The 14,086-nt window shown below is 58.5% G+C and overlaps 3 protein-coding genes across 3 annotated transcripts; 1 reads left to right on the top strand and 2 right to left on the bottom strand.

Annotated features, from left to right (window-relative positions):
- Positions 1-667: 667 nt before the first annotated feature.
- On the bottom strand, positions 668-2,369 carry SPRG_12258 (hypothetical protein; the record flags this gene model as incomplete). The annotated part of the gene is made up of 1 exon (XM_012351248.1): positions 668-2,369. One exon carries the CDS (start codon positions 2,367-2,369, stop codon positions 714-716), a length of 1,656 nt encoding a protein of 551 aa, XP_012206638.1. The 3' UTR covers positions 668-713.
- A 6,727-nt stretch (positions 2,370-9,096) lies between these two features.
- Positions 9,097-11,368, top strand: SPRG_12257 (hypothetical protein). Its single transcript, XM_012351247.1, has 3 exons — positions 9,097-9,149; positions 9,196-9,457; positions 9,506-11,368. Exons 1-3 carry the CDS (start codon positions 9,112-9,114, stop codon positions 11,324-11,326), a joined length of 2,121 nt encoding a protein of 706 aa, XP_012206637.1. The 5' UTR covers positions 9,097-9,111; the 3' UTR covers positions 11,327-11,368.
- Positions 11,369-11,606: 238 nt separating this feature from the next.
- Positions 11,607-14,030, bottom strand: SPRG_12256 (hypothetical protein). The gene has a single exon (XM_012351246.1). It carries the CDS (start codon positions 13,956-13,958, stop codon positions 11,661-11,663), a length of 2,298 nt encoding a protein of 765 aa, XP_012206636.1. The 5' UTR covers positions 13,959-14,030; the 3' UTR covers positions 11,607-11,660.
- Between the last annotated feature and the right edge of the window lie 56 nt (positions 14,031-14,086).

Here is a 14,086-nt window from a genome sequence, read left to right as displayed (position 1 = left end):
CTGTTGGTATCCTGGCTATATCCGGATGCGTATCAAAATACCCGCCTGCAGTGTTCAGGTCGAGGTCATCGATCGTCCGCACTCTTCGCACTACCTCGAGGTTGTCGCTCGGCGTTTGTGTCGGCAAATCGACGATATAACGCACAACTCGGCGACGTCTGGCTCGAGTGCAATGGCCCTTCTTCCGCAACGGCGGGAATAAAGGCTGCGAGCTTGCCAAGTTGGAAGGATGCTGGCAATGCCAACATCCTGAGCAGACACGATTCGACACCTTGAAGGGCAAGGGATTCTGCGCGAATCTCGAAAAAGCTCGTCGCCGAGCAGGACATCAAGGCACGACAACGTTTCTTGTGTTCGTCCATGAAACGCTGCCGACAATTGTAAAAGCTTGACGAGCTAGTTGAAAGTTCGCCAAGCCCAATACACCAGCTCTCCAAGCAAGCGGCGACAACGTCGAAGCCGCCAAGCCCGTTGTTGTCATCGTCTACTGTAAGATGGCAGCCAGTTTGGCCGCGACGATCTATCGCTTCCTCAATGCACCAAGCGACCTCGGGTTGAGCGCGGTGTTGACGCCCTCGCTGCGTATTGGCGCTGCCTCGCCACCGGCATCCAATTTTTCACCGTAGAGCCAACAAACAAGGTTGCTTCTCACAGAAACCGAAGAAGAGACCGAAATGCACTGCATTACTACCGTGGCGTGGGAGAAATAACGCTTACATCGGCTTGGGCGCGCCAATCATTTGGACCGAGCCCGCTTCGTCGACGGCATAGACCAAGTCGCCGCTGAGCGCAATGCTGGTCCACGAGCGGCCAGCAAGCGGCTCGGACCACGTAATGCGCTTCTCCGCGAGCGGACTGATGCTGCACTGGATCTCCTTGAACAAAGCCGTGATACCGCAGACGCGCGTGCCGTCAAACGCAATGTGCGAGAAGCCAGGGCTCTTGACATCGGTCCACTTGACTTCGCCCGACGCGATCTCGGCCGTCGCGCCGACATGGAGGTTGTGGACTTCGTCGAGGGCGTACACCGTCGACGCACCGGCGTGGAAGGCCAAGTAATGCTTGGCCGCCTCCTGGTACTTCCACTTCTGCTGACCGAACTTGTCGGTGTACGGAAGGCACTTCATGTAGATATAGCTTGTGTCCTTCTGCTCGCGGGCGCAAAAGATGTCGCCGTCGGTCGCAACGTGCGAACCAAAGTTGACCGAGACATCGACCGAAGTGTTGTTCTTGATGTCCGAGATGACGGCGTTGCCTTTGGCGTAGCTGTACTCGACGAGCGAGTTGCCACCGACAGCGATCATGGACCACTTGCCATCGCGCTTCACCCACTTGGTCGTCGTCGACGGCGCCGTGGCGCAGGCCACCTGCTTGGCCGTGTCGAGGAGGCAGACGTAGTCGTTGTCGGCAGCCACTTGCTTGCCATCACGCGCCACTTCGACCCACGTCGTCGGGGCCGGCGCCTTCGTCGGCTCGGGGATTGGCGCAGGCGTCGGCGCGGGCGTCGGCTCGGGGGTCGGTTCCGGGGTCGTCGGCTCGGGGGTTGTCGGCGCAGGCGTCGGTTCGGGCATGCCGTTGATGTAGAGCACGCCGTCCTCCATCCACCGACGTAGAGAAGGCCATTGCTCTGCGCGAGGCTGATCCACGAGCGGCCCGGAAGCGAGTCGGCCCACTGGAACGCGCTTCTTTTCGAGCGAGCCCTCGCTGCACTGGATCTGCTTGGTCTCGGCCGTGATGCCGCAGACGCGCGTGCCGTTGAACGCGATCTGCGAGAAGCCCGGGCTCTTGACATCGGTCCACTTGACTTCGCCGGACGCGATCTCGGCCGTCGTGCCAACGTGCAAGTTGTGCACCTTGTCGAGGGCGTACAGCGTCGACGCACCGGCGTGGAAGGCAAACGAATGCTTCTGCGCTTCTTGGTACGTCCACTTTTGCTGACCAAACTTGTCGGTGTACGGAAGGCACTTGATGGACATGTGGTTCTGCGCACCAGGCTTTTGTTCGCGGGCGCAAAAGATCTTGCCGTCGGTCGCGACATGCGTGGCAAAGTCGGTCGAAATCTCGACCGACGCGCCAGTGACAATGTCCGAGACGACGGCCGTGCCGTTCGTGTAGCTGTACTCGACGACCGAGCTGCCACCAACTGCAATCGCCGACCACTCGCCGTCGCGCTTGGGCCACTGGGCGATAGCTGTCGCCGGGGCAGCGCACGACACTTGCTTCTTAGCATCGAGGAGGCACACAACGTTGTTATCGGCCGCGACTTGCTTGTAGCCACGAGTGACTTCGACCCACGTGGGCAGCGGGGCGTCAGCGGCGTGCGCGACGGCCGCCGTAGCGAGCGCGACGAGAGGAAGGCGGAGGGCCATGAGGCTGCAAATTGAAAAGTGAGAAAACGGCCGCGACCGCCAAGTTGTGTATGGTTCGCACCATTATTTCGACGCTCTTCTGCGCGATGATAGCAACCGTGGTCGTCCTCTGGCACGTGGTCGTGCTGGTGTAGGACACCCCGACCAAAGCATTGAATCGCAGCCGCACACAGCGTCGCAGCTGGCGATAACGCACATACGCAGTAGATTCGGTGTCTCGTCTACATACCAGCAATCATAATAGCGTGCGACGGGACCATGAATTATTTGCATGCAAAGGTAGCACTCGACACACCGATTACTCGTTGCTAGTAGGACTAGTTTACACCCATGTGCAATGCATGCCAGCAACCATGCGCTTGCTGGCATACCGGTAAGCTCACATAGCCTATGTGGGCTTGTAACTGCCTCTCAAGTCCACGGTAGCGTGGTGCTGCCATAATACTGCAGTGCATGTGTGCCGGAGCGTGGCGCGTGTCGCTTGGAGAGATCAGGTACCCTACTGTAGTAGTTGAAGGGCGTTGGCCGGCACGACGAGTTGCAGATCACGATCAGTGCAGCAGGTACTCCTCCTAGTTTTATACATAATGTAGCGTTGCAGACTCCGCACAGATTCTGCACGACAGAGCCCATACGTTTATGCGCAGTGATCGGACGGCAACATCTGTTGCGTCTCAAAATAACGCGTTGATTGCTCCAGCACTCCAGCGCCATATACTACATGGTCCTTGCGCCGCTATTGATGTGTAAGACTAGCATCGTGCCTGATTTGAGTCCCCTGATCATTCTTGGGGCATACATGGTACTCGTGGCCAGAGGTAGCGGACGACATGCAAGTGATCACCTGTCGATCACCTGCAGACAGGACCTCAAGCATTGGACCAGGTGGAATGCCGATCAGCGCTCGCGCAAGATTTGTAGACCAGACGCCAGAACAAGCTGCGAGGTCAACACAGGTCACGTTTACTACAGGTACGATTACTGCGGCACAGTCTTTTCTACTCTCAGGAATCCTGCGATCAGTCTGGCGTCGCAGAGCATTTCTTAGCACCTCGATACGATGGTTGCAACACATCGGCGGACAGAGTCCCGAAAGCAAACCTCCGATCGTGCCGAATTCTATTCAAAACCTTAGCCGGTCGATAGTCCCGCTATTGCCTGCATTGATTGGGAGTCACCGCTTCGCTTAAAGTCGCGGCTGGAGCCGTCTCTAGTCGCCACATTGTACTAGGACCTTATTATTATTATTTCGTACGTACATGCACAGCCAATGACTTCCCAAGGGCGGCCACTTTGCAACGCCCCACAGCCACACTGCCCCGCTTTCGCCGCTTCAAGAACGTTTATGGTCGAGCAGAGTTTAAATAGGACGGGGAATGTCAACACATGCTGGTAAATGAAACACAGATGTTTGGTGATTTGCTTTGGACCGCACCATCGTTCGTTCTGTGGTTATCTCGCATGACGAACGCGAATTCCATGGGCGAGAGTGTGAACCTACATATCGTGGGTGCATCGTATCCTGCTGCGAATTTGAAGTAGTTTTAGAGCAAGTTCACCAATCATCGCGGCCAACTTTGTTTGACTTCCATAACCATTTAAACCATTTAAGATCGCACAAAGTTCCCATGGGTACGGTATGTATTATTTATGGGATACCAGTACTAGTCGAGTGTACTACTACAATGCCTTCTAGACCACGCTTGGGGCTGAGCGCGTTTGAACCACGCCGGCTGCATCAATGGCATAAACCTGGTCGTTGCTGAGCGCAATGCTGGTCCACGTGCGGCCAGCAAGCGGCTCGGACCACGTAATGCGCTTCTCCGAGAGCGGACTGATGCTGCACTGGATCTCCTTGAACAAAGCCGTGATACCGCAGACGCGCGTGCCGTCAAACGCAATGTGCGAGAAGCCAGGGCTCTTGACATCGGTCCACTTGACTTCGCCCGACGCGATCTCGGCCGTCGCGCCGACATGCAAGTTGTTGGTCTTGTCGAGGGCGTAGAGCGTCGACGCACCGGCGTGGAAGGCCAAGTAATGCTTGGCCGCCTCCTGGTACTTCCACTTCTGCTGACCGAACTTGTCGGTGTACGGAAGGCACTTCATGTAGATATAGCTTGTGTCCTTCTGCTCGCGGGCGCAAAAGATGTCGCCGTCGGTCGCAACGTGCGAACCAAAGTTGACCGAGACATCGACCGAAGTGTTGTTCTTGATGTCCGAGATGACGGCGTTGCCTTTGGCGTAGCTGTACTCGACGAGCGAGTTGCCACCGACAGCGATCATGGACCACTTGCCATCGCGCTTCACCCACTTGGTCGTCGTCGACGGCGCCGTGGCGCAGGCCACCTGCTTGGCCGTGTCGAGAAGGCAGACGTAGTCGTTGTCGGCAGCCACTTGCTTGCCGTCACGCGCCACTTCGACCCACGTCGTTGGGGCCGGCTTCATGGTCGGTGTGGCCGACGTCGGCTTGGGCGTTGGAGCCGAGGGCTCCGGGGTGGTCGAAGGCGTCGGCGTCGTGGGCTCCGGAGCAGCCGAGGGTGTCGGCGTCGTCGGCGTCCGGGGTAGACGAGGGCGTTGGGATCGTCGGCGTCGGCGTCGTGGGCTCCGGGGCGGCCGAGGGTGTCGGCGTCGGAGTCGTGGGGCTGACAACTGGCAAATCACCGCACGCAGCATCGGAGGCGTATACAGCGGCCGCAGCAACGAGCGCGGCGAGAGGAAGGCGAAGGACCATGGCGGTGCAAATTTCAGAGTGAGGTCGAAGCTCCAAGTGCCGAGCTTCTGCACTGCTCGTATTGTAGCAACCCCGGAAGCCTACACCTGATAGTGGCTGAAACGGTGAACACACGACTCGTACCAACTTGCGACGAATGGATGTCCTGTTTACATGTGTCCAAACAAGCGATGCAACCACACCTATCCAGCTGGTTGTCATTCCTCCCTGCGACTAGCGGTGCATTATTTCAAGGAGAAGAAAACAATCACCTCTGTTTTGGACACCGATTAACGCACGCAACGGTCATGTGCACACCCTATCAGTAGTAGTGTTTTGGGATCTTTATCCTGGTAGGAACGTTCACGTGGCGTACCAGCATCCCAGGGGATTAATTCGGCGTGTCGTGTCTCAATCCGGCCAACCCATTGGCTATAATGCTAGATTTACTGACCAATGAAACACAGTTTCATTGGTCTCAGCCAATCGCATCGCGCAGAACATGTCCTGTGAAGTGCGATTTTGTTGTCCCTGTTAAGTGCTGTCCATTTTGGGACATTATACTTGATTTTGTATAATTTAAGTACGACGCACTTATCAGGGTACATGTAGCCATCACAGCCGCACCTAAAAGAGCTCGCACCGCGCTCTGACAGTTACACGCGGAGACGACCGTCTTGGCAAGGACGCCCTCTAGTACCATGGGGCCGCATGGGAAGCAGGTGAAGCCACAAACGGTGTACGAGGCGGAGCTCTCTCGGGAGCGGCAAGCGCAGAGGATGCAAGAGACCCGAAGGAAGGCAAGACTCGCGAAGCGTTCGCAACCGCAGCAACTCCATCGACGGAGGCCAACTCGACTCATGACGAAGGCATCAAAAATGCTCAGGAAGAACTACGTGACCGAGGTGCGATGCCACATTAAAGACTGCAGCAAGCGACGACGGCGCGTTGGCCCGGAAAAGTCTGCGCACCGTAGCGCAGCGAAGGTAGCGCGTTGACTTTTGTCTAGGCCAACGCGCCGTCGTCGCAAATACCAGTAAACAACGCTTTGCATTCAAAAGTTCAACTGTGGCACGTGGGCCCTGACGCCAACGACAGCTTCCATCGCCGGCAGCTGCGCCGCCTTCTAGGTATCTTTCACCCGAATGCGCTCAGCGACGTCGCGCTCTACAAGCGCTGCGACAGCGTCCCGCTGAGCGCGATTGTTGCCCGCCAGCGCTGGCGCCTGCTGGGCCACGTGCTGCGCATGAGTGTGGACGTCCCTGCCAACCTTGCCGCCGCTCGCTTCTTTGCCGCTCCCGAGGCGCCCCGTTTTCTAGGCCGCACCAAGACCACGTTGCCGATCGTCCTGCACCGCGACCTCCAGTCGTTGACGCCGCCTCAGTCGCTGGCGTCTCTCGAGGACCTCAACCAACTGCGTAGCTTTGCCGCCGACGACAAAGCCTGGAATCGTCATGGGCCTCATCCGCGGCCACAAGCGCCCCCGGGCGACTACGGGTACAGAAGAGCAAGACGAGCCCCCGCGCCGCCGCCTGCACAGCCACGGCCGGTAGAACGAATAATGAAGAAGGAGATTGCTAGTCTCTACGTATGCGAACTCTGTGTAACAACGAAGATAACGCGAAATACGTTTATATATGTATATTCAATAGTTCCTACCAGCTCACCCCGCACGGGACCTGTTTTCTACTGCAGTGCATCGTTTGTCCTAGAATCCACGCTTGATGGATTGCCTGAATTCTCTGGCGTGTTTTTAATGCCGGCTCACAGGCACTTGGATTCACCAGTGCCTATATGCCCGAATCGTGATCTTGGTGAGAGATGGGCCGCGCGAGTACAGTACTCTGTAGTTTTTAAACTACAAGTCGACGTGACGAGCAACAAACTGCAGTTGAATCCTTATCATTGCCATGCTATCATGCTATCAGATAGGCTATCAGATGCATCGAGCACTCACAGTAGTTCTCGGGCCGTGAAATGCGGTCAACATGGGTCATACCTATCCTGTCTTTCTTGCACGATCACTGTCGAGCGTTCCAGTCGTCTATGCCGACGTCGTGGCAATCGATCAGCGATGGCTATGTTCAAGTGACGACAGCGCACTTTGTGTCCAAAGCACTACAGTCAAGCTTTACTGCGCAGCGGTGATGTCGACGACTGGCGGCGCGTCAGGGCAGTAGACCATCGTCGGGCGGTAAGATTGCAACGTCAACGGGTGACATCGATTGTCCCCCCAGTCGCCAGTGACCGGGTCGTGCTGTTCATGATGAAGACCAAGGGTGCGCTACTTGGCCTGCGTTGTTGGGTACAAAGAGCGACTACGGCATCCATGACACGACGGACACGCTAGGAGATGACTGCCCGGGCCAAGTAGGCGACTCTATGTAGCATGTATATCATTGGACTAACGACCACAATGCATGGCATTGCTGTGAACGCAATATTTCGTCCGAGCTGGTGTGGTGGGAAAGCTGCTTCTTGGACGAGCGTTTTACCTCCATGTTGCGATATGCATCAGCTTGAAATATTCTATAAATTAATACTATCAAGTTCAGCGTTACGGACCTCCGAGCCCTCGGTGCGTGAGCAACCGGAGCATCGAGCCTATCCCCGGCAACCTTCGATGCTAGTACGTACTTCATATCGCCCACACCATAGCAGTAATTTTCAACGCTTCGCCGCGTTAATGCACGCTTTTGTGCCTTCAAGCAATTTGTTCCATTTGGATACCTTGCGAAAGATGCTCCGTGTACGCTTCTACAAATTTTGTAGATCCCAATCGCGTCAAGATTGCAGAGTGTAAGCTAGGTGTAGCAGAAGCATCTCTGTCGTACGGTGCGTGTGCTGCAAAAGAATCGCAAGCGTTCTGCAAACACCGACGCGTGCGATAACGATGGATGTAAGTCTGAACGCGGAAGCGGCTGGAACGTCAAACCGCTTACAAAGCTTGCAGAACCAATATACAATTTTACTGTTATAAAGTAGAAATAGAATGCCATTAATTCGATGCGCTTGATTGGTTCATTTTCTGTATTTTTAACCAATGATGACCGCTGGAGCGCGACTGCCAGCAGCGCTGGACATTGCATCGCCCAAATCGTGTTTCAAAACGGAATCGCCCATACTTGGCACATCAATATGAGACGCTTCGGGGAGCACGAAATGCTACTTTGTGTCGGCGGGCGAGCTGTAGAGCTACAGCAATGACTGAAACTGTTAATCATGGCATTAGCCATTTATAGGCACATATAGCCGCATATAACCACACATCATACTAGGCCCTTGGCTTGTCCAGCGCGTTGTTTTGCCCCATCGGCGCCGCGCTCCAAATGTGCATTTGCACGAAAACCTGCTATATTGATCTAGATAGGTCGTAATGCTCTTTTGGTTCCCGCCTGTGTCACGATGGCCATGGTCCACACGGCTTGGCCAAATGAAGCCGTGTTCATCTCGCGCGATCGTTTTGTTTAGGACACACCACTTGGTTGCCTCGTCTTCTGCCGATGCACTGCTCTACCTCATGCTCGATTGGTAGCTTTGCTCATGGTGCTTGCACCTCGTCCCGCTCGAAAAATCGCCGCCATCCCGACGATACGCACGCCGTCGTTGGCATCTTGAACTGTTAATGTTCATAGAAGAAATGAACCACCCTCTGGTAATGCTTCCACCCCAAGGACCATTGTAACATCTTGGCGACGGTGGCGCGACTCGCCTCCGACGGCTTTCCCAGCGTCCAAGGCTGCAGCCGAGTCGGTCGCTGGCCCACTCAACGCTCCCGCCCTCGATACGCTCTATTGATTGTCCGATCCGTTGTAAAGACTCGGAGTGGCCACGACGACGATGTAGCCACCACGTCGTGGGGCAGTCTTGGAACGCTGTGGTCGCTGGTGCTGCCACGTACTACCTCTATCAATGCATACTCAAATAAAGAGGGTTTTGAGATGTGCTTGTATCGAGGGGGTCAACCAGCCAACCAAACGCGAGGCTGCAGCTCGATCCAATGGCATTGCAGCCAATCCTCAAGTAGCTTCGATGGCCGCCAAGAAGCAGCAGACGACGCAGAAGCGCAAGTAGGTCCACCGACCCGCCATGACCACGTAGCTCACGATGGCCTAGGCTCGACGCGCCCGCGCCGGTCTCCAAGAAGGGCAAGTACGAAGCCATCGCGGCCAAGTCCAAGAAGGCGGCCAAGGTGGTCGTGCCCGAGTCCGAGTCGGAAGATGAGCCCATGGCCAGCGACAACGAAGAAGAGGTCTCGGAAGACGAGCAGGACGTCGACGAGGACGACGACGATGACGACGACGATGATGACAACTACGACGACGATGCGACGCCCAAGGGCTTCTCGGACGGTAACGCCAAGTGGCTCAAGCCCAAGGTAACCACCGCCACCACACGCGAATGCATGCAGCTCATGATACTATAGAACGCTGGCAGCGACGACGAGGATGAAGACTCGGACGACGAGCACATGACCGAGTTTGAGCGCAAGGCCGCGCGCCTCGCAGCCAAGGAGGCCCAGGACGAGGAGGACGCCGAGGAAGAGATGCAGCTCAACCTCGCCAACCAGGGCAAGTACGAGCTCCCGGACGAAGACGACGAGGACGACGACGAGGCCGGCGGTCTTGACGCGTCGGACGTCTACCAGCGCATCAAGGACGTCATTGAAGTCCTTGCGCACTTTAAGGAGCGCCGTGAGGCCCATCGCAGCCGCTCCGAGTACATTGACCAGCTCACGACCGACATGGCGTCGTACTTTGGCTACAACCGCGACCTCATGGTGCTCTTCATGCAGATGTTCTCGCCTGCCGAGACGCTCGAGTTCATCGAGGCCAACGAGCAGCCGCGTCCGCTCGTCATCCGCGCCAACACGCTTAAGACGCGCCGGCGCGACCTCGCCCAGGCGCTCATCCAGCGCGGTGTGAACCTCGACCCGCTCGCCAAGTGGTCCAAGGTCGGCCTCAAGATTTACGACTCGCCGGTCCCGATCGGTGCGACGCCCGAGTACCTGTCTGGCCACTACATGCTCCAGTCGGCGTCGTCGTTCGGCCCGGTGCTGGCGCTCGCGCCCGAAGCCAACGAGCGCATCCTCGACATGTGCTGCGCGCCGGGCGGCAAGACCACGTACGTGGCCCAGCTCATGCGCAACTCGGGCACGCTCATCGCGAACGACCTGAAGAAGAACCGCCTCAAGGCCACGGTGGCCAACCTCCACCGTCTCGGCGTCAAGAACTGCGCCGTCTCCAACTACGACGGCCGCAAGCTCCCGAGCGTCTTCACCGGCTTTGACCGCGTCCTCCTCGATGCGCCGTGCACGGGCATGGGTGTCATTGCGCGCGACCCGTCCATCAAGACGCAGAAGACGGAGAAGGACGTCTTCCGCCTCTCGCACCTCCAGAAGGAACTCATCCTCGCGGCCATCGACGCCGTCGACGCCAAGAGCGCGTCCGGCGGCATCATTGTCTACTCGACGTGCTCGGTCATGGTCGAAGAGAACGAAGCGGTCGTCGAGTATGCGCTCAAGAAGCGCGCGGTCAAGCTCGTGGACTGCGGCCTCGACCACGGCAAGCCCGGCTTCACCCGCTACCAGCAGCAGCGCTTCCACCCGAGCATGACGCTCACGCGCCGCTTCTACCCGCATGTGCACAACATGGACGGCTTTTACGTGGCCAAGTTCAAGAAGTACGCGAACGCCAAGCCGGACGACGGCTCGGACGACGACGCCAACAAGGACGAGTACGACTCAGACAACGAGTCCAAGGTGCTCTCCAAGCGCCAGAAGCGCCAGCTCGAGAAGGCCAACAAGAAGGCGGCCGATGCCGTCGACGCGTCGGTCGTTGAAGAAGACAGCGACGCCGAGGTCGCGAACGAGGCCAGCGAGGACGACGCCGAGGGAGAAGCCGAGGAAGACGAGGCTGCCGAAGAAGCCTCCGAGGAGGAGGAAGACGTCGAGGAGGAAGAGGCCTCGGAAGAAGAAGAAGAAGAGCCTGTCGTGGAAGCCAAGCCCGTCAAGAAGCAGCAGAAGACGGCCGCCAAGCCCGCGGCCAAGGTTGCCACCAAGCCCGCCGCCAAGCCTGCTGCCAAGCCGGCGGCGCCTGCGGCCAAGAAGGTTCAGGGCAAGAACCAGCCGATGGGCAAGGGCAACAAGCCCGGCAAGCCGACGGTCTTGAACCCCAAGGCCAAGCAGGCTCGCTTCATGGCCAACAAGTTTGCCGAGGCGCGCCTGAAGAAGAAGGCGAAGAAGTAAACCAATGCATTATTTTCCCATGTTAATCCATAGAATTCCTCCTTATATACACCACCTACGCCGTGTCTTGCACGACCCATCGTCCGTGACGCTTGGTCGTCCCGCCAAACCATCCTCTGGTCGAAACCGGGCCAGCGCTGCAGAAATGACGCCGCCGACACTCGGCGTACAACCGTCGCCAGCGCAGACGTCAGCGCAGACGTAAGCCAACGTCTTGGAGGCTTCGGGTGGCGACGACTGCAAGTATTGAGATACCGACATCGATATCATCTACTTGTTTGTGGACTGCAACATTGTGGCATCGGGAGCAGATAATTTACACATCGTTCTACACCTACGCATTCTTGGGGCGGGGCTTCTGGAACTGCTTCTTCATAGTCTTCTTGTTCTTGAGCGCTTGCTTGTGCTTGCGTCGGAAGTCGAGCGTATACGTCTTGCGCAGCGTCATCCAGTCGGCCTCGTGCGTCTTGGTCCACGGGTCCGGCTTGCAAAAGCTCGCACCAAATGCGAGGACGTCGGCCACCTGCCGCTTCGGGAGCGCGTCCGTCACCGTCACCGGCTCCACCTCGCCGTCGTCGTCGTCCTCCATAGCTTCGTCGTCCGTGCTGTCGTCCTGGACGACCTTGCGCACCGTGTTGGCAAAGTGCCACGTCGAGTCGTCCAGGTCGGGCTTCTCCTCGAGCGGCTTGGCGTCGACGTGGTCGTCGACATCGTCTTCGATGACATCGCCGCCGCCAAACATGGATGCAAAGCTAAAGCCACTCGACGCGGCCGGCTTGACGATACCATCGAGCGCGGCTTCCATCTCCTCGCCGTCCTCCGAGTTGGCGCGGACGCGCGAGAACATGGTCGAGAGGTCCGACGTCGCGGCAAAGTACCGCTCCTCCGACACCTCGGGCATCGGCGTCTCCTTCCGCACCGGCATCGGCGGCAACGCCTCGCCATCGTCGTCGTCGTCGTTGTCCTTGGCGATTTCGGCGTCGGTCGGAGCCGTCTGCTCAAAGGCTTTCGCGCCAGCGTCGCGCGGGTCGTAGCGACGCACGGCGGCGAGCCACCCGAGCTGCTTGAGGTCCTTGGCGTCCGAGACCGACCGGTGCAAGCGCGCCTTCGCTCGCTCCAATTCCATGTTGGGGAAGACAAGCGAGAGCACGTCGAGGGCGCGCTCGGTCTCTGCAATGTACGCCTGCTTGGCGACCTCGTCGGCGTCCGGCGCAACCGTGGCCCACGCCTGGATCGCATCGTTCAATGGAAGGTCCATGTCGTGGTGGGCGTCGTCAACACCGTCGTTGAACTCGTCGCCTTCGACGAAGCGCGCGTCGAGCCGGAAACGCTGATCGCCGCCAAACCGCTTTTGCATCTCAAAGAGCCGCTTGCCGTCCGCGCCGGCAAACTCGGGCCGGAACTCGAAGAGCGCTTCGGTCTTGCGCCGCTTGAGCCCGAGGAAATCGTCGTCGTCGTCCTTGTCATCGTCGTCGTCGTCGTCGTCCGAGTCGCTGAGGAACCCGCGCTTCTTGGACGGCGCCGGCGCCGGCGTCGACGAGGTCTCGACGTCCGAGTCGTCCGAGTCGTCGCCAAACGTGATCTTCTTGTTGGTCGCAGCGATCGGCGCGGGTTGCTTCTTCATCGCGGCCATCTGCGCCTCGCGCTCCTTGATGGCCGCGAGACGCCGGGCGTTCGCAGCTTCCTTGCGCGCGGCTTCGTCCACGACAGGCGCAGCAGGCGCTACCTCGGGCGCAGCCTCGAGCTCCTTGGCGATCTCGGCCTCCATGTCGACATCTTGGTCGTTGTCGTCGCTCTCGCTCTCGCTGCTGCTGCTGCTGCTACTGCTGCTGCTGCTGGAGGCTGCTTGCGCCTGCGCATAGGCGAGTTCAAGCTCCCGCTCGATCTCTGCCTCCATGTCAATGTCGTCGGCCGGCGACGCTTCGTCCGCCTCAACGTCGTCTTGCTCGACAGCCGCGTCCGCATCGTCTTGCTCGTCATCTTCGTCGTCGTCGTCTGACGTCTCGGAGCTCATGGCCGCATCCTCGGGCGCATCAACGTCCTCGTCCGACGTCTCGGAGCTCAACTCGGCGTCCGCGACCGGCACTTCAACCTCGGCTTCAACCGCATCGTCGTCGTCGTCATTGGCCGCGTCGTCGATAGCATCCGCCGAGACCTCCTCTTCGTCGCTCTTGGCTTCGTCGTCCGAGGTCTCGGGGCTCAAGTGACCGTCGTCTTCGTTGGCGTCTTCCTTGTCCGACGGTGGGGCCTCGGTAACGACCGTAGTCGCCACGGGAGCCTTCGACGCTACGATCGAGACGACGCCATCGTCGTCAAAGAGCATGCGCTTGCCCTTGTAGCGCTTTGACTTCTTGAGCTCCATGGCCGGCGCTTCGTCGTCTTGGGCGGGGGCAAAGGCGCGCTCACGCTCGGCGAGTACCACGGCCTTGGCGACCTCGTCGTTGGTCCACGCCACCTGCAGCCGCTGCATAAAGTCGGGCTTGGCCGGCTCGACGCGCAGCCGCTTGCCCTTCCACTTGGTGTTGTGGTACGCCTTGACAAAGGCGTCGACGGTCGCGGTTTCGGCGGCCGCATCGCCAGAGGCCGATGCGATCTGCAGGTAGGCAAAGTCGTTGGCCGCCGAGTTGGCCATGAGCTGGACGTCGTCGATGCGCAGGTCGGCGTTGCTGGCGAGGAGGCGCTCGAAGCGCGAGACGAGCTCGGCCTTGGGTCACATCCTCGGGCAGCCGCCCCACGTAGAGCCGCTGGACCATGGCAATC

This window comes from Saprolegnia parasitica (assembly GCF_000151545.1).
Source record: "Saprolegnia parasitica CBS 223.65 unplaced genomic scaffold supercont2.77, whole genome shotgun sequence".
NCBI lineage: Eukaryota > Oomycota > Saprolegniomycetes > Saprolegniales > Saprolegniaceae > Saprolegnia > Saprolegnia parasitica.
This window is presented reverse-complemented; position numbering and strand designations above follow the sequence as displayed.